At 43.2% G+C, this 23,014-nt stretch overlaps 1 protein-coding gene and 1 long non-coding RNA gene across 6 annotated transcripts in view; both read left to right on the forward strand.

Moving 5' to 3' along the window:
* Positions 1-23,014, forward strand: part of LOC120727362 (zinc finger protein 521-like) — an 88,789-nt gene that overhangs the window by 14,362 nt on the left and 51,413 nt on the right. For all 5 annotated transcript variants that reach the window (XM_040021615.1, XM_040021622.1, XM_040021598.1 and 2 more), the window contains exon 3: positions 385-585. Coding sequence is in view for 3 of the 5 variants with exons in the window: in XM_040021598.1 (XP_039877532.1) it covers positions 385-585 (201 nt within the window). In the remaining 2 variants the exon portion in view is untranslated. The remainder of the gene's footprint in view (positions 1-384; positions 586-23,014) is intronic.
* LOC120727395 lies at positions 12,247-21,012 on the forward strand. The gene is made up of 3 exons (XR_005694517.1): positions 12,247-12,260; positions 12,342-12,346; positions 19,941-21,012. It is a non-coding gene; the product is annotated as an uncharacterized LOC120727395 (long non-coding RNA).

Here is a 23,014-nt window from a genome sequence, read left to right on the forward strand (position 1 = left end):
TCCAGGATTTATTAACTACACATATTCCCATCAGTCTAGTTTCATATACTGAAGTTTTGCTTGGGTGAAGCAGGGCAAACACAACGTAAAACCATTTCTAATAACAGAGGGTGCGTGCTTGTGTGTTTGTGTGCGAGCGTCGTACCGCCTTCTCCACCTGTATATCTCTCGCCCGCACCTGCCCAACAGTTCTGTTATGGCATGAGTGGTTGAGTTACAGAGGCCCAAATTGAACCTGCATTTTTATTACAGCTTTTATTATTGTTTTTATTAAATCCAGAGTCTAGAAATCCATTTTATTGTCACCCAGAGGAAGCCGTAGTACCTCGCTGTGTGGGTCACCCCTCTGACTATGTGGTGCTGTCATTTCCTGTGGCTCGGCAGATCCAGAGTGCGCCCTCGAGAGGGCGGCGGAGGATGGTGAGACCGGGCATCTAAGGAAGAGGCTGCTCTCTCCAGAGGAAGGAGAGGAGGGAGAGGAGGAGGACGAGGAGCCCGCGCTGCACAGCTGCGACAGCTGCCGGCAGGTGTTCGAGTCGCTGAGCGATCTCACCGAACACAAGATTAATCAATGCCAGCTGACAGGTAAACAACGTTCAGCCCACCGAGCCTCCCCTCCACTCTGCCACTCAGCTCTTCTCCCACTCTCACTCTATGCTTTCATCTGAGAATATGCCACACTATGTGTGTTAGTACACTGCACCAAGGGGAGCACAACACCAGACTACCAGTTTCTTTGGTAGATATCCAACAGCACAGGCCTCCACACACATAGCGCATTAGTTATATTGTGGTGTACGTTAATATCATCAGAGACGACATCTAAACAGGCCCACACGTGCCCATTAAAATAGATAGCAGTATATGTATTTATAGTATGAGCCTCGTGTCCTTACATGTGTCAGTGTAAGGTTTTATACGGCACCATACTAATTCGAAACGTTTCAATAACACCGAGTATTAGTAACATGGAGCTAGTAGGTCCCACAGTAACCAGACCACCAACTGGAGATGGATCTTTGCTCCAGGAAAGTCCCTCAGCTGCTCCCAGTGCGAGCTAGCCGCAGTAGTAATACCTTGTGGGATTGAAAGAGAAGGATGCCATTGGCAGACTGTGTCATTGACCTGTTGATGGATGAATAGGACTATAAATACCCTGACAAGGTGGCAGACAGAACTAATGATGTGAACTGAAGGTTTCCATGTGCTTCTCCTGGACTTGCTGTCCTCCTTTACATGCCCTGACAGGCCCGTATTGAGAAACACCATCTGATACTCATTTCCTAGTGTTTGGGCACATGTCTCGTCTCTTTCTACTGTCAAAAATAAAGTGAACTAAAATGTCCTATTTCTGTTTCAGATGTAGTACAGACGCTATTGTTTGTCATTCAACAGAAAAGCCCAGAGATGTTTAGTGAGAACGTCTTTTTCAGCTACTCGTATGATTGAGTTGCATTCAGTCTTTAAGTATGATGACTAGCCTGTTTCATTTGGGCTCAAAGTCCAATAAAGTCATGTAGTGCATGGTGTGTAAAAATGCCAGTCATAATTCTTTAATGACAGTCATTGCATGTGTTATCATGAGGATTTTTCTCTTTAATATGTTTAATATTTCTCACTGAACCCAGTAATCGACTCTTTTATTGATGCCCCAGGGATGGTAAATGGACACAAGAGGAGAAATTGCAAGCAAGAAAGTTTATGGCTTAAAGATACACTCGATAATTGAAGTGGAATAGATAGCACATTGAATTTTAAAAAGAAAATGAATGTATGTATAATGAATATATATAAATGAATGTATATATAACATAAGACAGAAAAAAAAACTCCACTGCACTAGCAACATAAAAAGTAAGCTGGTAAGTAAGCATTTGCAGGAAATAACAACCTCAACCAATTAGAGGTGTCACTGTTTTCAGTTTTGTAGGGTAGTTCTTTTCCGTGACATTGCAAATAAGATGGGTTTCATGCAGACCTGTGGTTCCTACAAGAACACATACTGTTGTTTCACAGTGTTGTAGCTCATGGTAAGTCTACATTACAACACCATGGCTCATAATCAAAACCCCTGCTTCTAGAACATCACTGTTGTGCTCTATTAGAGGTAGTCCTTTAAGCCTTGTGGTTATGTGTTCTAAGTTCAATGTCACAGCTTACTTTATCCATTTCAAATTTAAAGTCTTGGAGCACCTCAGTGCACAGAAACCCTTCCTAACAAGGCTTTTATTGTGAAACTTTGAAAGAAAGAAAGTGTCGTATAAACCTCATATTGTAACCTGAGGTTGTTGTTTTTTTTTAACACAACTTTTTTTGTTGGATCACTCAGCAGCAGGATGTTATTACTGACCAGCTGACAGACACAGTTGTCGGGGTCATGCGCCTCTCTGACTGTAAGGAATCTTCCCCAGCTGGTAGAAACAGTATTTACGTGTGTTATGCCCCCTCTTAGAATGTTTCAGCTAGCACTTTTGTGTATGCCCAGCAATAGTCTCTTTTCTGTTTACATTCAAGCACAGTTTGATTTCATATTTTGCAACCGTCAGCAAACCACAAATTATAGGTTAGATATCCCATGAGTTTTACAAAGATTTTCCATTAACTGTGAGACAGCCTCAAGTCTTGTGTTTTTGTGTACTCAATATGTAAAAATGCCTTCTGTTACCCTCCTGTCTGTGTTAATTTGAGCAGAAATGCATACATGTGCATTGCACAATTGATTTTATGCCCTGCTATGTGTTTAAATTCAGAAGAAGCGACACTCAATCAGCTAAAGGTTTGAAAACTGACTGCACTCTTCACTTCTGCATTACTGTCATCCAACAAAAAAATGACTGGTCTAAGGGAAAGAAAGTGCAGAGTCTCCTGTCACCCTTTTTTTCCTTCAATCTGACACCCAATTCAATCAAGTCGTTGCAGATGTGTGGACAGTCTTTGTTTGGGGACAATTTGAGGAATGCAGAAAGAAAAACCCCCCACAAAGGATTTTATTTAATTAAAGTTCTTCCTATACGTATGCTGTTGCACAACACTGAGAACACAATAATGTTATAAAGTTGTGTTTCTGATTCAGGGACAGGTCTTTAATGTTCAGCAGCATTTTCAGTATGTGGTCATGACTGACTCAGCCATATTTTTTTTCTATAATTAAGCCTGTCTTTTAAAAATGTCAATCTTATGGACAAATAACTCTTAATTGCTCAATGATGAAAAAAAAAAAAAATACAGTTTGGATAAGAGCCCCTGTGGAAGCCAAACAAAAGATTCTAATTGCCATTAGGGTATTGTGATTGTGCAGAAACACTCTATTAGTATTCAAACACAGTGGGAGAAAAGAAACTTCTAGATGGCATACTAAGTACTTTGAATGTGTGTGTGTGTGTGTCTGTGAGTATGTGTTTGTGCATTCTCTGGAATATGGGATATGAGATTTCCTATGTGGCATTATGTAGACATCCATGACCAATTAATCTGCCTTACATCAAGTCTCTACTCACAGATGGATCCTTTATTAGAGCCGTTTTCTAATCAACCACCAGCACCTGCTAAACTCTCCATTTTTACGATTTCAAATATTTTATTTTTGGTAAACAAATTGCAGAGCTTGACTGGAACCAATCCATGTATGAAGATTTGCATGCTGACACAACTCTGCATTTTTTCCCCTCCCATCAAAACATATACAGTGAGTTTCCTAAGACAGACAGCCCATATACAGTCAGTAAGCTTAAAAAAATACATATTATAAAAGCAGTCGGATAAGGCAAGTGAAATAAAGTCTAAACAGATTCTAACTGTGTGTCGACCACACCCGATGGACAGAGAGAAAGAAAAAGATGTTACATGTCACTGCGATCAATGGCGGCCATTGTCTCTCCCCATCTGGCAGAGGTATAACACCTTCCCATGCACTTAAGCTGTGGCCACTGCAGTGCGCTAAGGGAGCACATGGGTATGGATTGCCTCGTGTCCCCGATGCGATCGGTGCTATTGATCGCACTAATGCTGGACTGCAGAGGAAGGCGAGCGCCTGAGAAAGAGAGCAAGGGAGAAGAAGGGAGATGTGGAGAGTGAAAGAGAGGGAGAGAGAGTGCTGCAGGAATGTGTCCCCAGGGAGCCCGTCTTGGGCTGGGGCAGGGCTTCAGGAATGCTCCCCAGGAGATCCCAGTGAAGGCTAGGGCAGGGCTGGAAGAATGCTCCTCTAGAGAGTTGAGAGTGGAGGCTGGCTGGGGCAGGGCTAGAAGAATGTTCCCCCAGAGCACCCCTCTAACTCTGGGGCAGAAGTAGAGAGGCTCTGAGGGGGGAGACCCCCCTTACCCCACCCCTCGGCTCCAGAATGGCTGCGGATCAGGTTTCCGTGTGGGGATCAGCATCCTGCCGACATGGCTTTAGGCTACCCTGGGGAAGAGACAGGAGGCTGGAGGCATAGCTATTCCATAGGACTTTCCAAAAACACTTCACAAATGCTTTGTCTCACTATCACGCTGCATTGTCTGCGCACACTTATATTGTTACCTATCCTTAATGGAGAAAGAGAAACAGTGTGTGTGTAGTTTGACTTTTGTTCTCAGTTGGCACAAGAGATGTTCATATGCCAGGTATGAGATTGCAGTGGTAGGCAAGGAAACATGCCTTCAGGCCTACTCGCCAAAGAAATACCTTGCTTCTCATCTCATTTCAGCTTGTGTTTACTAGCCCACACTGTAAATAAAAATAACACCTCTAGCTCAGAGTTTAATTCAAAAGATTGCATTTTCACACAGCCTTACTCGGTCAATTCTTCAATTCCGCGTCTCTGAAGGTATTTGAATAGCCTAGTGCACACATGGGCTGTCAGCCTAGTGGCCGTTCTTTCATTATGGGTCCAGCTCCCTTGAGCAACACCTTTTCTTGTGTCCTTCACTAGAGGAGGGGCATGTCTGCTCCCCCCAGAGAGATCTGTGCCCTGCTATTTTAACCCTCTGTGAGATGACCTTTTTAATAAGTGTCTTTCTCTGCTTTCCTGCCGGCCACTGTGCGAGCAAACAGAGCATGTCTTCTGCTTCCCTCAGATAAAGGAATCAATCAGAGTGGGTGCAACAGAGAAAGAGAGAGAGATAACTGGGCCATATATGGATTTATATTATGTAGATTTCCCCTTTTCCTCATCCCTGTAGACACTGCAAAATGCACTCAGCTTCAATAAAACACATTTCAGATTTATGAGAAAAATACAAATGAAACACTAATACTCACTGAAAAACAATAACATCTCCTCACAATGCAGAACATGCTAATATGATAGAAACTCTTTCTCTGTTTGCAATGGGCACCATTTCTTTTTTAAACCTGCTGATCAATGTCCCCCCCTTCTATTCCCAACCACAACATGTTTGCTTGAAGTGTTTGAATTCATTTACATCAAGCCTTTGGGTCAGCAGCATGGAAACATTCAGTAATACCCTCAACTATGAACAGACTCCTGGCAGTCCGTGCTTTATACTAACTGTTTCCAACAGGCTCCTATTGGTTGTACTGTTTTTTTCTACTAACTTTGTGTATTGATCCAACAGCTGCTTTGTGGCTGCCAAGAAGAATGTGCCAAACTGCAAAGACTTTATTCGCTTCAAAAGGGCTCACATAAGAAGAAAAGCGACATGACAAGACCTGATTAGCCGAACTCTGAGCCACCGCCGTTCATCAGAAATTCTGCTGTGTTTTTGCCGGGGTGTCTTGCGACATCCTGGTACAAAGAGCAGCACACTGATTACAAGGCTTTGAAAGGAGGAGAGGCGGTCAGGGGAGAATAGCTACTTCTGGCACAACGCAGCCACTGAAAAGAGACCTCATGCTAGAGTGAGCTCTTACAATTGGGCTTGAGTCTTTCCTGTGTATGTGTTTGTGTGGGGGGCATGTTCTACGTGAGCGTCTGAGAGAAAAGAAAAATAGGTATGGAGGGAAAGAGGTAGAAAAGATATTAAAGTAGATGTTGACTCCGTGGTATAGAGTCCCCGTGCATTTCCTCTTTGTGCAACAGTGCCAGCAACGTTAACAGGAATGTCATTAGGAATTCAAAGCATATGCCCTCGTGAGGACGCCCTCTTTCTCTTTCCCCTGTGCTCCACACGGCACATATTATGCACTGTATAAAGTATTTATTGGTCTTTGTCAGACGAGGGCTGCATTTTCTGCAGAAAAACCATCAAAATAAGAATAGAGGAACTTGCAGGGTTTTTTTGTGTGTTTTTTTGCTCGGCTTTGTGGGTTTAAGGCATAAACAACAATGGCTAGCACTGCAACTCTTTGCTTTTCTCGTATCCGCATCCCCCATCTATCTAACACTCTGTGTCTCTCACGTTTTCGCTTGTTCAATCAGTCATCCGTGCACACACAAACACTTATTAACGAGCACGAGCACACACGCTCCCTCTCAGCACCTGCGTGCCTGCACTTTGCATTTTAGACGACACATAATTCATCGCCCAGGAGGCTAAACACATGCCGGGACTTCATCCAGTTGACCTCTTTCTTAAGTAGGTAGCCACAAAAGCCGTGATGACATGTGGACAAAACAGAGATAATCTCCTGCACTCACCCAGAACTACAAGCTACAAGCACCTGAGCGAAAACCTATACCAACGACAGTGTTCTTATTTCCCCTTTTTGCTGTGTAGCGGTCCTTTGAAACTACTGTCTTCAGTTCTGAGACAATGACCAGCCCAAGAAGCGGTTGTTTCGGTTTCTCTCACACTCAGTATCTCTCCCTGGCCCTGGCTGTGCCTGCTCTTTGTTCACTCTCTTCCTCAGCCTGCAAGTCTTTTTCAGCGGCACAAGCAGAAGAATGGCACATTAAATCTTAATAGGACTGCGTCTGGCCGTGTTGAATTGCAGAGCGTGTTAAGCCGGCGCTTTCCTCCCCCTTGGCACACGCTTGTGGAAGTGGAAAACAATTGAATAAAAGAAACCGCTCTCTCTCTCTGTAACACAAGTGACTTCGGCTGTTCTGCTGAAACTATGAGATTGAACTGACTCCAGCTCACAAATGGCTTAAGCCCTTACTAAGAGACTGTAAAATAAACATTTGTACTTTTCAAGATGCATATGTGGAAGGTGCACAGAGGATTTACCTGACCACCCACAATGAAGCCGTCGCATTATTCCCTGTTCCAAGTGACAGCTGAAAAATGCTGCCGTAGACTCTGTGCTTAACTGGTGGCTGAGGAGGCAGGAGTAACCTCGCTAGGAGGGATATGTGAAATGTATGAAGAGAAGGAGATAAAAAACTGAATATTTAGATTGAATACAGTCAGAAAAAATAACAAAGAAGTAGAGAAAAGACAGTAAAGGTAGTGAAGAGCCAATCTTAGCAGCAATGTGAGTCCAGGCCTTCTTTGTAAGGCAGTCAGAGGTGGTAATTAGCCAGTGATGAGTTGACGGGTTGTGTGTCCAGTGCTCGGCACTGCTGGGTGGGGCTGTGGGAGGTAGATAAGGCCGGCAGTGGGCTTATCTCTGAGAAGGACAGGCACCAGGCCTGCCAGGCAAATCCACCCACAGACCTGCCGTATTTTATTAACAACATCATTAATGCCAGACAGGTTATGTGCGATGGCTCGGAAGAGAGACGGGAAAAAGTAAAAAACAAATAAAGTCTCAATTCCTGCTTGGCCGGCCAGTCTAAAGTACATAGGCACCGGTTGACGTGTTTTGAAAGCAAGGAGCTTGTGGAGATGTTTACCAGGTAGGCAGCCAACGGAAGGGCACGGAGAGCGAGCTTGGATCTTACCTCTGGGTTTTGCTCATTCTCCTCTGGGTCCCCAGAATTCAAATGATTTTCTTTTTTTCCCTTTCAAACGTGGGACTACTCACCAGAATAATGATGAAGCAGATACAGAGAAACATAACTAGACACAAAGAAAAGGCAAAAATGTTTTTTTTTTAACTTTACGGACATCCAGGGTTTCATTTTTAAACACATGCTTTGTAAAATGCTTAGTTTTCCCCATTTCTCTTTCTCTCGCTCACCTGCATCTTTCAATCAGGTGTTCAAAGTTTTGTCTTCTTCATGCTCCTTTAAATTATAGAGCATTAGTAATGCATTTATTACATTTTCTTTAGTTTGCAGTAATCTATTGACCTTGAATCAGATGGCACTATAACAGTTATCAGTTATCATTTTGTATTAGTATGTGAAATATGCCAAATAGCGTTTGTTCAGTGGCATGTCTCCCTATAATAATAATCACCCCCAGGTTATAAGGATGTGACCTGGGTGCACCAATCAGTGTATACCTCACTCACCCCAATGCACACCTAAATGAAACAGGCTTTTGAATCGTCTTCTGCAATTTCCCCCCAATGAAAAAAAAAAGTCTTAGGATTTTGCTCATGTCTGTGTGGAAATGTACTGCACATTGATCCCCATAGGGCTTTTTCCTTACATGGCTTTTGCCAAACTCACCAGTAATGGGAGGAAAGGAAGGAGGGAGTCGGAGGGCGGTGGAAAGAGTGACCAGTCCGACAGGTTTATGTCTCCCTGCAGGCTGAGCTCTGTGGAGTGGGCCCACAGGAAGGAACGGAGCCAGCTGTGACGGCATCCTGCTAGCCACTGTGGTTTAGGAGCTTTGGGGCTACACTATCACCAACTCAACATTTCCCCCTCTCCTCTACCCTTCCCAGGGGTTGTTTTTGTTGGCCAGGGGGCAGTGTTTGGGTGGGGGCTGCTATGTGGCTCTGTGGAACAGCCACTCCTACACTTCAGGATATGGGAAGTTGAACCACCCGCAAGGACAGGGATTCTCAAATATCGTGTAAAGTAGCACATTTGTTCCTTAGCACTAATTGCCATTTTCAGACTGGAAGGTAGGTTCATAAATGTTATTTTATGGGCACGATGGGTGTCATTTAAGGTCTCCAAGGCCACCAGCTGGACTATGCTTTGGCAGTGAAAGCACCATGTGCTATAACAGAATGTAATGGTTCAACAGTAAAGACATGCTGTCAGGTAGCACAGAGACGTCCTTCTAATGTTAAGAGCAGTGGACAGATTGGGTGGGGGGGGGGGACTGAGAATGTAAAGGTTATCTGATCTATTCCACCTCCAACCTGCCTGGCTGATCAATCTGCTGGAAGAGTCAATCGATTTGATCAGAGAGCCTCTCCTTAGAGAGGACCTCCCAAGGAGTGGGTAGGATTCTGCGAAAGGCTGCCAGCTTGGAACATGTCTCCGCGATAAACCGAGACATTAAAATCCCTGATTAAATAGTAACTCACCACCTGTGGCAGCCATTCTCTAAATAAGCCACTGATTTAAGACGGCAAAGAACATCTACTGGTGCTGTCACTCCATCGTGTTATCAGGCTCATTATAAATGCAATATGTGTACAGTGAAATCACATCAACAAAATCCTGCAAGACTGACTGACAGCCAAGAGAGATCAGGCCGTAGTAAACAGAGTGGTAATCTTTATATTAGGACATTATGTGCCCCCAGTCAAAGCATGATGCATCTTTCTCATCATGAACTTGGTTTGTAGAACATACCCCACAAACAAAGTCAACAGACAAAACCATCTTATGATTGGATTTTAATCCAATTGCATTATTATTCAGGCCTCCCATTGGCCATTCATTACTCTCACATGGAGCCTGTGTGGGTTGTTATCACCCAATCAGGCTCAAGACTGTATTCTGGAGAGCATGCTTTCGTTTGCATCCTTTAAACCCTATGAGCCTTCCCTCTCTCTGGGCCCGCCAACGGAATACCTAATTCCAAAGTAAACTGATTGCTCTCTCCAACAAGATTACGCTGTGATGATGTTAGCCAAATGAGACTGCTATTCAGATGCAACCAGGGCAGGCAAGGATGCTTACCGCAAGATGACTGATCAGCATGTTAAGAGAAACAAGGTTGGGAAAAAAAAGAGGAGAAAACGAGGGATAGAAATCGAAAGAGTGCGAGAGAGTTGTGTGCGTGGGGGTAAGCAGAAATGTAATTTGCTTCTCACCTCAGGCGACTGGGCTCTGAGGCCAGTAAATATGCAAACAAGCTGAGCCTGGCCATCAATATGAAGACCCTAGATGATTACTAATCTCCACCGCAGAAGTAGATTGAGGTCTGTTCAGCAGTGCCATGTAGCATGAGGGTAGGGGTGGGGGGGGGGGATTGGGAGGTTAGAGTCCAAACTTCGTCTCCATGTTGGCTGCCAAGATTATGCACAATTTAGAGTTATAGGTGTAGCTGACCTTCAGTTTGGGAAGTGCTATACTATTTATGATGCATACCAATTAGCAATAGAGCGGCAATAAAAATGCAGGCGTCTTAAACCTATATTGTACATGTTTTTGAAAGGATACATTAATCATGTTGCGAATGTAATTCAGAAACTTCTGCTGCAAGTTTCCAGTAACTTTGAACCTTGTTTCAAACTCAGCCTAGTCTTTTCATCATGGAGAGCTCCTTGTCTGATATGAGCTCTTAGACGTGCGGCACAGTAGTTTACCAGCCCATTGTCATTCCCCATCCGTAATCCGGGATAAAACCTATGGGACGCAGACCGGTCTGGAGTCATTAGGTGTGTGCGTGGCTTACCCAGACAGCCAGATAAACCAGATGCCTCGGGATGGCCAGGGGTCATCTCTCTGTGTGAACACGTTGTTGATGTCCTTGTTTGTCTCTACCTCTTCTTTGCCCGTATCCCCCCTCACACCCTTCATCATTCCTTTTTTTGCGTGCTTTCTTTCACTCCCTTGATTGCCCTGCACAGTCATCACAAACACAGAAGTCCGCGTTGGAGCTTAGCAGTCGAAGAACCTGTCAGCTAAAGGGAAGGAGGAAAGAGAGACAGGGGAGTTGACTGTGGCCCTAGGTTGAATGCCTGAGGGTGTACTACGTGTGGAGGATAGTTAGTGCAGAAGGACACGCCACAGTCTGCAGGTGAATTCTCTCATTTTGGGAGACTTAATGCATTTGAATCATCACCTCTAGGGGGACGTCTTATGACTTTCTGTTACAGAATGAGCCTTGATATAAAATGCAGCAAAGGTTGTGTGTGTATGTGTGGTTTGTGTTTTTAATACAGCAGGAGGGCCTGTAAGAGGAATATATATATTCTAAGAAAGTCTTTCCAGTCCTAAACATAATTGACTATTTCTTGTATTTTGGAGTATGTTTCCAGCATTGAGCTTTACCCTCTGCAGTGAGTGCACAAGGCTTGAGGATGTTTACCTGGCATGGTGCCTGTTGTAGCTGCCCTCCTGTTGAGGAAAAGCAGGTCAGGGTATAGCTTTGTGTTTGTTTGTTTGTGCAGGTGTGTGTTTTTCTCGCACGTGTGTATTGTGTCAGTTGTGAATGTGTATGGCTTTGTGTGCGCACGTATGTGAAGAGGAGGGGAAGATCATTAAGATAGAAATAGTTGGAGAGTGCATTACATTCAGCTAGTTAAAAAAAAAACAGAATGTAATCTAATGTAAGCAGTTATTTTTCAGGAGAGGGCGGGGTGGTCAGTGATGGGGATGGTGGATGGCGGGTAACTGGATTCTCAGTTCACCTGAACCATCCATCTGCTCAGCCATCAATCTTCCTGCTTTCTAGCCCTCCATTCATTTACTCATCCACCCATTTATCCAGCCTTACCCATGGCCAAAGGGCCATGTCTCTTTGTGGCCCTGATAATCTAGACCAATTTCCTCTGCAATTTATTTCCCAGCCAACCACCCACCTGGTCAAGCAGCATCAGGCTTCTCAAGGTAGAGCCACTCATCCCAGCAAGCCCCTTCCCACCAATCACAGCCCCCCCCCCACCCCCCACCCCGTCCTCAAGCCTTAGATCTTTTTGTCTTTTGTGTTCTGAAGTTTCAGTTTTATACAATAGTAATGGAGCATCCTTTCCTTTACAGTAATCTCTGACACCACTCAGCATGTGTTGTTTACCTCTAATGCCTCAGCCCTTCTTCTTCTTTGATTTCTATTATCATTTCCTATTTCTACCACTTTCTGTGCTCCTTCATCTCCGTCTTTCTCTTCCTTTGTCACTTTCTCTTCCTCTCTTTCTTGCATTCTTTCCTCCTTTTCTCCATCCTGTCATGGCTCTTCAGTATTCTGCTGCTGTCTTGTGTAGAGTGATTTTGCCCAGACACGTCTGGCTCTGGGTAAAGTGCAGTCCCCAGAGAGCGTGCTCCGCAGCCCCCAGGTCGCCAGCACCATGAATACATTATGATCCCCATTTCCATCCTGTTGCCACGGCAGCACTTTTGGAGCCGCAGGGCGATTAAGACGTGTGCTGTCGATACCCTGATAGGAGCAGAAGTTGGATCTGGAAGCTGGCCTTTGATCAGATTTCATCCTCCTGCCTGCTATTGGTAGCTTCAGTGCAGGAAGACAAAGACGGAGTCTTGTGGGTTTTTTATTGGTTTGACAAGCTCACCTGCTGCACATAAGCATACCATGCATCCATCCTTGAGCTTTTTTTCCCACCTCTATGCTTTATCTCTGTCTTTCCTGCCTGAAACCATTTCCCTCCCTTTTTCTCATTTCCTTTGCTCCTCCCCATCACCGCAGTTCAGCTAAGGCAGCATTATACGCAGTCTCTCTCTGCTCTATGATATTCTGCTATGCTCACAAAGGAAGCAACTCCCTTACCTTTTATTGTTTCCTTTTTTCTTTGGGGGATGATGTATAAAACATGGTGCCTCAGGTAGAGGATGTTGGGTAGGAAGCCATGTCCCCCTAAATGGCCAGCCGTGTGCATGCGCCTAACACTTCACTGAGCAATCTGTCAACATGTCAGCAACACATGTTTTGTAAAAAGCCTCTGGTGGGAGCCAGGGGAAAAAAGGCACTCCTGCCAGACCAGAGAGGAAATGCTTTTTTCTCCTCTATGCAGTGGATTTTCTATTGCTGGTGCTCTGTCCCACGGGCCCCCCACCACCACGCTCTCCTCCCCCACACATACACCCGTTGTCTGCACTTCAGAAATTTGAACTGGGGACCCTCGAGGGGGTTTACTGGGAGGGTGGGGGTAGGCTGCGAGGGAGGGGCTCCCTCTTTTTCAGAGCGTATGAAATTGTGAAGGTATATTGTGGCAGGTCCCCAAGCGGTCTTTTCTAATACCTGAGTTTCTGGCGAAGCTGGAAATTACCAGCGGCTCCCCCGAGGGACGGCTTTATCCACACCAGGAAGGGGAGCAGAACTCAGTGGGGAGGTTACTTAATGCATGGCTGAAATAAAAGAATTTCTGAGAGACAGAGGCTGAAAAGCTAGCTTTTTTTTTCTTCATTTTTCACCCCCCTCCTCTCTTACTCTCGTTCCCTCTCCCTTTCTCTTTTCCTCCCCAGTAGTATAGTTTACTACTCTCTGCCTTCTCTTGAAGGGTTCTAGTTTAATAAACTTTCAGAGGATCCTGCTGGTGCAGACAGCTAGACAAATACCCTTGTGTGTTCTCTTTTGTCAGAGATACAGCTTTTTGTTATGTTCTTGCAAATTTGATTTCTCCCTCTGTCTTTCGTTTTCTCTGCCGCCCTCTGTCTCTCTCGCTTTCTGCATTTGTCTTCATCTCCCTTGTCCTTCTCTTGCTTTCTGTCTCCCTCTTTGATTCACAAACACATAAATACACACACACACACACACACACACACGAAGTTAAACTCTCTTGTGGTTGAGTTTATTGTTTGGTCTGTCTCTTCGTTCTCCCCCTCTGTGTTCCCTTTTGTTTTCTGTATGTTTTGTTGTATTGTGCACAGAGGCTGAGATGCAGATAGAATGCAGACAGTTTGCCCTGGGTGAAGAGTGTGCACAAGCATCGCTGTTATCTATTTAACAAAACACATTATTCTATTTATACATGACCAAATTCTTTAAGTTCCACCTACCGTTAAGGTGCAAAGTGCAGTATATTTTTCATCAAGGAGATTTAGAGCAAAGTGTTGGGGGCAATTTACTCATCTCTGTATAGTTTCTACTCACTGAATCCGGCTGCCTTTGTAATCAGAGCCTGTATCTAATGTCTGTGCATCATTAAGCTTGCCATGTTCATAACCTATAAAAAAACAACAACATAAAAATCTCATCCATGTATGAAATGCCTCTCTCCTTGCTTCTTAGTTCCTCTGTCTTCCTCCCCCTCTGCTGTTGGTAAATAATTCAACCTTTCCCTGTAACAAGTGCTGGCCTTAATAGGGAGCAGTACCTGTAGTTGGGATAAACAAGGCAGCCGGCCTCACCAGTGAAACAGAGGGATTTGGGCTTCATGAGGGCAGAGGAATAAGTCGTTTCCTTCTGAAAGGCAGAGTAGACTGGCTGACATTAATTAAACCCTATAGGATAAAGGTTATCTGAGGCCTAGCAAAGCAGAGGCCATGCATGCAGGATGTTATGTCTGACGAATCCTAATCAAGACTTCTTGGTGAAGCAACATGTACGGGTTGAGGCATTATATGTACGCTATGTCTGTGATATTATTATTCTAAAATCTGTGTTCCTGCGGGAACTAATTTTACAAAAGAGTGGTATTTCATCGATAGAGGAAAGGCACTATGATGTTTGACTGTCTGTTTTCAGTTGCAGACACATGCTGATAAAACAAAAAAATCGTTTTCAAAAAAAAAATAAAAATACGAAGAACAGGCTTTGCTAGAGTTTCAATTCCAAGAAATTTCCTAGAGAATTTCATGTTGAGAAAACACTGTTGCCCACTGTGCTCTATGGCGGAAATTGTGCCAAGGAGTCTCCCATGTGATGTGTGATCAGTGTCGGATGTAATGTGTTACTGTAATCTCATCAGCTTGTTCATGACACAGTAATGTAACACAAAACTGCGACTTAATTCAGTAATCATATGATAATCACTAATCAAACAAATCTGAACTTGCTTTTGTTACAGTTCCTCAATTATCTGCATGACGAGTAGAGGGCAAAAGAAAAAAAAACCTAATTAGCTTTTTTGTGTGCGCTTACACCAGAATCTCCTCACCTTAATTGGTAAGAGGGTGAAAACATGGCGATGGCAAAACTGCAGGACGGTTTCTGACTTTTGAGTTGTTAAGTTATGCACATTGCTTTGAATTTCGTTTGCACACTGTGTCCAGGACAAAAGCAGCTATCTACTGCAGCAAACACAAGATCAAGGCTCTCCAAGTCGCTGCAAACGTGACATGCTAACACAAGGTTAATAGCAAACCACCCAACCCAGAAGTGAGTGTATAACGGCCTCAACCAAGCAGTCAAGGCTAACAAAAGCAGAGATGAACAGGCTTTTAGCTCTGTGTATTCTGCAGCCAAAACACTGTCACTACATTTTCTATGAAGTGTGATTAATCGTCTTTGCGATAAAAGCTGAAATACTACCAGAAAGATCTTGGGTTTGCTTTCCTTATTAGGTTTAGTGATTTGCACATTATATGCAGATTTGACTTAATGCAGTTAACTGTCACAAAAGTAATTAAACAAATACTTTCATATAGGCAGCAAATAAGGAAAGAAATGCATTTAAAAATAAGTAGTGCCCAGTGCCTTACTTTTTTGAATAACGAACAAAATCCTGCTGTGACTGACTTAGCTGACCCTAAGTTTGGCATGCCACTCGGGTGCCAAGGCTCATGTTTTACAAATTACCCAGAGGGCCGTGCATCACCTCTGTGCCCATATTTTCTCCCTGCTGTATGCATAGTGTGTGGGATTATATTCCCCCAACTCTAGCTCTTCCCTAAGACAATGAACAGCTGCAGAGATGACAGTCACCTCACTAACCCAGGAATGCAGAGAAAATTTCAAATTAGGGGAGAAGCGTCACTCTGACCTATTGGCATACCCCATTTGTCCTGGTTTTAGGTAGGTAAGGCTCCATGTATATGTCATCAGGACACCCGTGGAAGTTAAAAGTCACCTTCTTTGAAATGGTCTTGTTATTTAAAATAGCCAAGGAAGTGGGCGAGTGACACGGGTTTTATTACCATCTCATTGTGTTCAGTTTCTATATTAAGGACTTGTATTGTAACACTAGCTCATCCGCGCGAGTAGTAAAATAGCAATGTGCGCTCCTTCCATATACTGATAACAGCTGATGTCCGCTCATGAAAAGTAATTAGCTGATATGGATGTTGCTGTCAGTGAGAGCTGATATTGGCGGATTATTACATTCACTCTCCTTGAAATGAGTTCATCACAGTAAGCTGTACATCCAGATAGACATTAAGATTGCCACATGTAAGAAGGACAGCTTGTTATTACAGCAGGATAGGAAGATTCCAAGAGGATGTCACAAAACGGCCCCACTATCTACAAAAATTAAAGGACCGAATATATTCTTCTTCTTCTTCTCCTTTTTAAGATATCACAGAATTTGCCTGTGACCGTCGAGCTACTCGCCATATGTTGCTTCAGATGCAAAAATCATATGTAAAATTATACAGGGCATCTGAGATGTTTCCTCTGATTTTCTTGTATTGAATTGATGGTAATTCATGTGGGGGATATTTTTTGGCAGGCATGCCAAGCTCCTCTCCTGAGACTAAGATAAATAACCTCCCCAGGTGGTGTTTTTACTTAGTAAACAGGTACTAACCCAAGAATCGCTGGTTTTATGTAAATAGGGAGATAAGTATTTGTTGAGGTGTTGGAGTGAGGGGATGGTATTCAAGGGTGAGATGAACCTCAATAATCTCTTTTAAGGATTTTTCTACAGTGACCCTGAAAGTTTTCCACTAAGTACGTCAGCATGCAAACTTTTAGCAAAACAATCTAGGGGAAAGTGTTTTTTTTTTCAGCTGATAAATAGATAAACATGAATAAATCAATGTGAAGTGATGGATGAATAAGTAAAATGCCCTGTAGTCATTTGTCTAGTTGTATTCAGGCCTCATATTCCATCCTTGTTCTGCAAATGAAGATGAGGGTGAGGGGCAGCGAAGAACGTGCTTCGCTCGGTGAGGTGTTGGCATGTTTGTTTGCCTGTATCGGCGTCTTGTGTGTGCATTTTTATCATCTTTTAGTATTAAGATAGGATGACGAGCTGCCTGGATACCAGCAGAAAACAATAGAAGGGGAAACAAAGCAAACCCCTAAATCTGTCTGCCATTTGCGCTCACATACTGTACACACATGTCATGAGTATCTTGGCACAGTTACTGGGCCAGGGAAGTGCTGGTCTGGGGCCTGGCCCATTCTCCAGAGACACCCCACCACCTCCCACCCCACCACCTCCCCTCGCCTCCTCATTCTCCACCCCCCCACCCCACCCCCTTTCCCCCTTCCTGTGCAGTCTGTGGACGCAGTCTGAGGCGACAAGGTTGCACAACGGCTCTCAAAACCTTCACTTTGCAAAGATGATCATAAAAAAAAAAAAAAAAAAACACAGTCTGCCATTAGAAATCTGTTAAAGAAGGAAAATAATTAGAAGGACTGTGATAATTGTGTCAAGGGGGAAATAGATCAGACGAATTATGGGAAGAACCACAAAATCTTGCCATGGCTTTGTTACTTTGCTGTTTGGTTCATTCCGACATTGATCCACCCTTCCATCTGTCATCCTTTTCCTGTGCTCCTTCTTCAACTCTCCATTTGTATCTCTCTTTCTTTCGTTCTTTCTTCCTTTGTTGGATTCGAGAGTGGAGGAGCCTTCTGGCTTTAACAGAGAAGGGATGAAGATGTTTATTCATCTGGAGGGTATTAGAGCCATGATTAAGGAGGGGAGGGAGTAGTAAGGCTGATGCGACGTCTGCAATGCTCGTTCTTGGGCCGCCTTTGGGATTCTGGCCAACACACACCAGGAAAACAAGAAGTGAAGAAGAATGAAAAAATACTTGTAGTGAAATTCGATTCTCTCGGGAAAGGACAGAAGTTTGAATTTTAGCTGGCTCGCTCTCCCTCTCTCCCTCTCTCTCGCACTCGTTCTCACTCCCTGTCCTCACAGCTAAGCTAATTATTAATGAATGCGGTTTCTGTTGAACCTTGGAGAGGTGTCAGCACTGCAGTCACTGAGGGTTAAGAAATCTTGACATTTAAGACAGGGATGCATGAAAATACATCGTCTTGCTTGAGTTGATGCTTGTTTTTCTTCCCCTCCCGCTTTCCTCTCCACGATGCATGTTTTCTTCTCCCTCTTGGGCTGTCTCCAGTTGTTTTACCACTGACAAGCTGGGCTGGTATTGAGGAGATATCAAATAAAGCCACAGTGTATTAATCGGGGGAACCAAAGGTCATGGGTCAAAAGACAGAGTCAGAGTTCGCTGATAAATGCTAATGCTAAACCTAACACAAGTTCATTTCCAGGTTGTTTGTCCACACGCATGTGATTCTCTTCGTTGTTTGCCGTGAGGGGAAGAAAAAAGAGGGAGAGATGAGGATACAAGTATTTTTATGGGCATTTGGCAAACTAACTGGCCCTTTTAAAAATATTTCCAGTGCAACTTAAACTAATAAGTGAGACGATCCTTTCTTGAAGTCTAGCCCAAGTTTTATGGGTCACTCTGAGGTAGTTTGATTAAAAAGAATTAGACCCTATTTTCTGAATTCAGTCAGTGCTGTGTTGGGTTTTAAGTAATGGATAGCGTCTCTGGAAACTTGCAGACCAAACCCTATTTTAATGAAGCAACCATACAGTAACTCAGCATATTTCTCTATGCACAACAATTTTTTTCTGTTCCACGGTGATCACATAAATCACATTTCTGTGAGTAACTAAGAGTGTTTGTGGGGGGAGGGGGAAATAAAAGAGCATCCAAGTAAACTCCCGCACAGTGAGAAAATATAGTAGCGGCACAGTGCTGCAGCATCTCTCAAATTGGCTGACTGGCTGGCTGGCTGGCTAGCTGACTGTCCACTGGGTCCTGCGCCTGGTCTGCCGCAGTGTTGAGGGAACAGCACGCACACACGCAGGCACCCTTGCCTATTGAAGCCCAGCCCAGTCCAGTCCCGCCTGGCCCAGCACTCCCTTAGAGCCAGTGCAGTGAGGCAGGCGGTGAAGGGCCATGCTGGGGGACAGATTGTCATCCTCCTTTCTCCCCCTGGGAGGCTCACTGTGGCTGCTGGTCCAGCCAAGACCTGAGGAACAGCCTCCTTCCTGTTTGTGCTGAAGTCTACCTGAAGTGGTCAACGGTCCTCCTACCTTACCAACACCACCAGCTGCTCAGTTGAAGAGGAAATGATACCGCTGCCACCGTCGCACTCCCACACACAAACTGCTCCAACTACATCGCAAATACAGCGTTGATCATAGATAGATAGATAGAACACCAACATGAGCCATCAAGCCCACCCACTACTACTCTGAATAATAACCTGCGATGAACCCCAAATTCACCTTTTTGAATAATAGTTTAATTAAATGCCTTGATTTTCCGTTCTCTCGTTAATTTTCCTTTTTCTCATTTGAAAAACGGACTTAATTTTGAAAGGAGGAAAATGAAGCACTCCTGACAATTTAATTCCTCCGCTCCAGGTTAGCTTGCCTCATCCTACTATAACACCTTCTTTTCTGGCAGAAAAACACAACAGGGCGCACGCAGGGCCAAATAGCGATACAAGACGACATCCCTGCAAATGCTGTGAATTCACATTTTTACAAGCATCAAACGGCAAATTATTAAATTAAAAACATTTTCATAAATAAGTTCACATCTTCTATTAATATTAAGTGTTAAAGTCTGTTGCTGGCTTCAGATATCTAATAGTATGCAGAATGATAAATGTGTTATCCAGCAGACAGACAGCCCTGACATGCTTTTAGAGTTCAGTCGCTGTGGTTATGGATTATGGTACGATGTTAGCTTTCACAGGAAATGCAATGAGTCAGATCATGCACTAAACATCCTCCCTCTTTTTAAGAAACCTTATCATTGATTATTATTATTCAGCTTGTCCATTTTGGCAGAGACGCATTAGTGCTGCAGTGACACATCTTTGCAATAAGTAATAAAATTCCTCTTTGGCTGCGTCTCATCGTCACAGAGAGAAAAAAGCATAGTAAAGGATGACTGGCCGCCCTACTTTTCTTGCTCTGGCCTTCCATTTGTCTAACTTTCCTGTGTTGCCACTGGGGCGCTGTGATTTCTGGGACAGTGACCAAGTGCTCCTGTCTGAGCTGGGGGACGTGGGTAATGTGGACAAAGTAGTTGACAGTTTGCCGCTTCCCCATGGTTGAGAGACAGAGCCATGAGGGCCAGAATAATGGACACCCAGACCACAGAGTCAGGACAGCGCTTGATGTTCCAGCTCTTTGTGTCAGGCCCTGCGTGAAAAAATCCCCATTGACTGCAATTTTCCCTTCAAGTTTGTGTGTGTCTGTGTGTGTGTGGATATGTGTTGTGTTGCGCATGTACATGATGTTAGGCCAGAGTAACTTGCTGCTACGGCACTGATGAAACCGCGGGAAGTGAATCCTTATTCCATCTAATGTTTTTCTACCTTGTCCAGTAAAAGACAGCATCCTTGTTCGCTGATCCTCCAGCCGTCTCCCACCACCCCTCCTTCTCATCCTGTAGCATAGTGGATTTGATTGATCTGTAGCAAGGGGGGAGAGGGACCTGACATTTCTCAGTGATGTGTAAAAACATATTGTGTTTGCTAAGAAAAAAAAAGAGGAAAAGAGAGAGACAAACCCAGTATACACACAACACTAGTACCCACACACACACATACACAACACAATGTCTGAGGTTGGGGAAAAAGTGGTGAAAAAGCAGCCTCTTTAACTAGCTGTGCTTGTGCTTATTTGTGTGTGTTAATCAGCTGCATGGTGCAAAAAGCCACATCAAGCCACCTGGTACTTTTGTTGACAGCTACTGGGAATTATCAGTGTTTCATTTTGACTGGATTTGATGTCTTAAAACAGGGATGTAGCAGGACTACTGTGAGTAAAGCCCAGCACTGGGCCTCTTCCAATAGCTCTGTGTCCTCTGAGCTCTCTGTCCTGAATCAACTGAGTCATTTGTTCATCTGACTGGAATTAGTCCCCCCGAAAAAAAAAAAGAAAAAAAAAAAGAAAAAGCTATCCTTGCCCCCCTCATCCTGCTTCTCTGTCAGGAAAAAGAGCGCTAATATAGAACAATATATATATATATATATATATATATATATGTATATTACACCACTTCTTCTATTAGATCTTAAGTGATTGTGTCACAAAGCGGCGTACATGAATACGTGTTGTTCAGACACGCACTGCTATTTGGACATCAGAACAGGGAAAAGTGTTGAGATGACACATGCATCATCTCATGGGAAAGGCTCACTACTTTTCCCAGTAACTGTAAAAAGATCCCCTCTCTGAATATGAAGTGGGGTCACGGTGTTACATCAGACAAGTTGTCAGCTTTTTGTTTATTCAATGAATCCCCAATCCCCAATGTGCCACAAATACACTCACACAAACACATCTCTTATGACAACCACTATGTACAGATCTCTGGTACAACACACAGGAAGATAAGGTTTGGCGACTGAAAGCCTGGCCATGCTTTGCTTCACTAGAATGGCTTTTGAACAAAGTCTAGCTTGTTATAGAAGTGGCAGATGAGTGATGGGGGGGAAAAAAACATTTTTTCTGATAAGATAAGGTCCTGGACCTGGATAAGAGTTTGGCTTCCTAAATAGAGGAGATGTACTCTGTTGCTGTCAGACAGTGATAAGGCATCATGAACAGCTTCCAGCGCCTCAGACACGAAGGTCTGGGCACCAGAAGTGAGTTGTTCCCAAATGATGCGGTCCCTGAAAGGTTTAAAGAGGGTGTAACTGCAAAAATTACATTTTCTGAAACACAAAAAAAGGTAGATAATTGCTTTTTTTATTGGTTTTTTGTTTTTTTTTTGGTACTTTTCATAATGTGGACTAAAAAGGTGTAGATACAAAAAAAATAAAAAAATAAATTCCCCCCCAAAAAAACACCTCTAAAAAAAATGTTTGGTCAACTGAGGAATGGTTTGTATTTTGAGCCAGCTGGAATAAAATAACCAAGAATATTTTCAGTATTTTAAAAGCTCTGCACAAAATCAGCTTGAATACAGATGTAGCTGTTTTTGCTCAGTTGTTTCATATTGTATGAGACATTTCATAATTATCTTTAAAAAGCGAGACATCTATGTGCATGTGTATGAAAGCAATAAAATGCTTTTGCAAAGCAATATGCAGTTTTTTAGGATATACATGCAAAAGCATTAAATATTATACCAAATGTCAAACCAAGCACCCATGCTTTATCTCAATTACATTTAACAAGAGACTCAGTTACATTTGTGTGCACTCATTCCTGTTACAAATACTTAATGGTCAATTAAATATTTTTATAATCCCATTTTACATTTTTTTTTCTGCCAGTTGAACTTTAATGTATACCTTTGTTTCCCTTTTTGCAGTCTCTAACGGAAAGGAGCTTTATTAGATTTTAATATCAATAACTTGGATATTTTATTTATTGGGCCACTGCTAAGCACAGCATACAGCCATACATTTGAAGAACAGTTTATGTGAAAATCTGTCTTTGTTGCCTTCTTTTGAGGTCTTACGCTCAAATTATACTGAGACCCAATAGTATTTGTCTACAAAGAAATCAACAGACATTATTCTTTAAACATTTTTGTATCATTTAGCTTTTAAAACATAGACACAGTTTGCCACCATATGTGTTAAAGTCCAAAGGGAAACAATGTCATCATGAAAATTAATGACTTGCTCTCAAAAAATATTTATGCATGCTAATTTTCAAATGCATTAATTGCATAAATAAAAGATTCTTCAGGGGCTTGGAAAACTATTCTGCTGTGCAGAAAAATGGTAAGCGTACCTGTTCCCAGCATTAGGGATCTTATTTGAACAGGGGTATTTACTTTGGGAAAGGGTGCTATAAATGAACACAGAGGAAGTGCTGCACAAAAGGCAGTTCAGACTGGCTTAGAGGAAACTGAGACCTGCGTGTGAATCGGGAATTCTCAGTGGTTACTTCTGCAGTACCAGGAAAAAAAAAAAAGAAAACATAATTTGTATAGAACAGAAAACGTCTTTATTAATTTAGCATATTTTGATCAGTGAACTTCACAGGCCAAGTTATA

The sequence above is a fragment of the Simochromis diagramma genome, unplaced genomic scaffold (genome assembly GCF_900408965.1).
Source record: "Simochromis diagramma unplaced genomic scaffold, fSimDia1.1 OVJJ01000205.1, whole genome shotgun sequence".
Taxonomy (NCBI): domain Eukaryota; kingdom Metazoa; phylum Chordata; class Actinopteri; order Cichliformes; family Cichlidae; genus Simochromis; species Simochromis diagramma.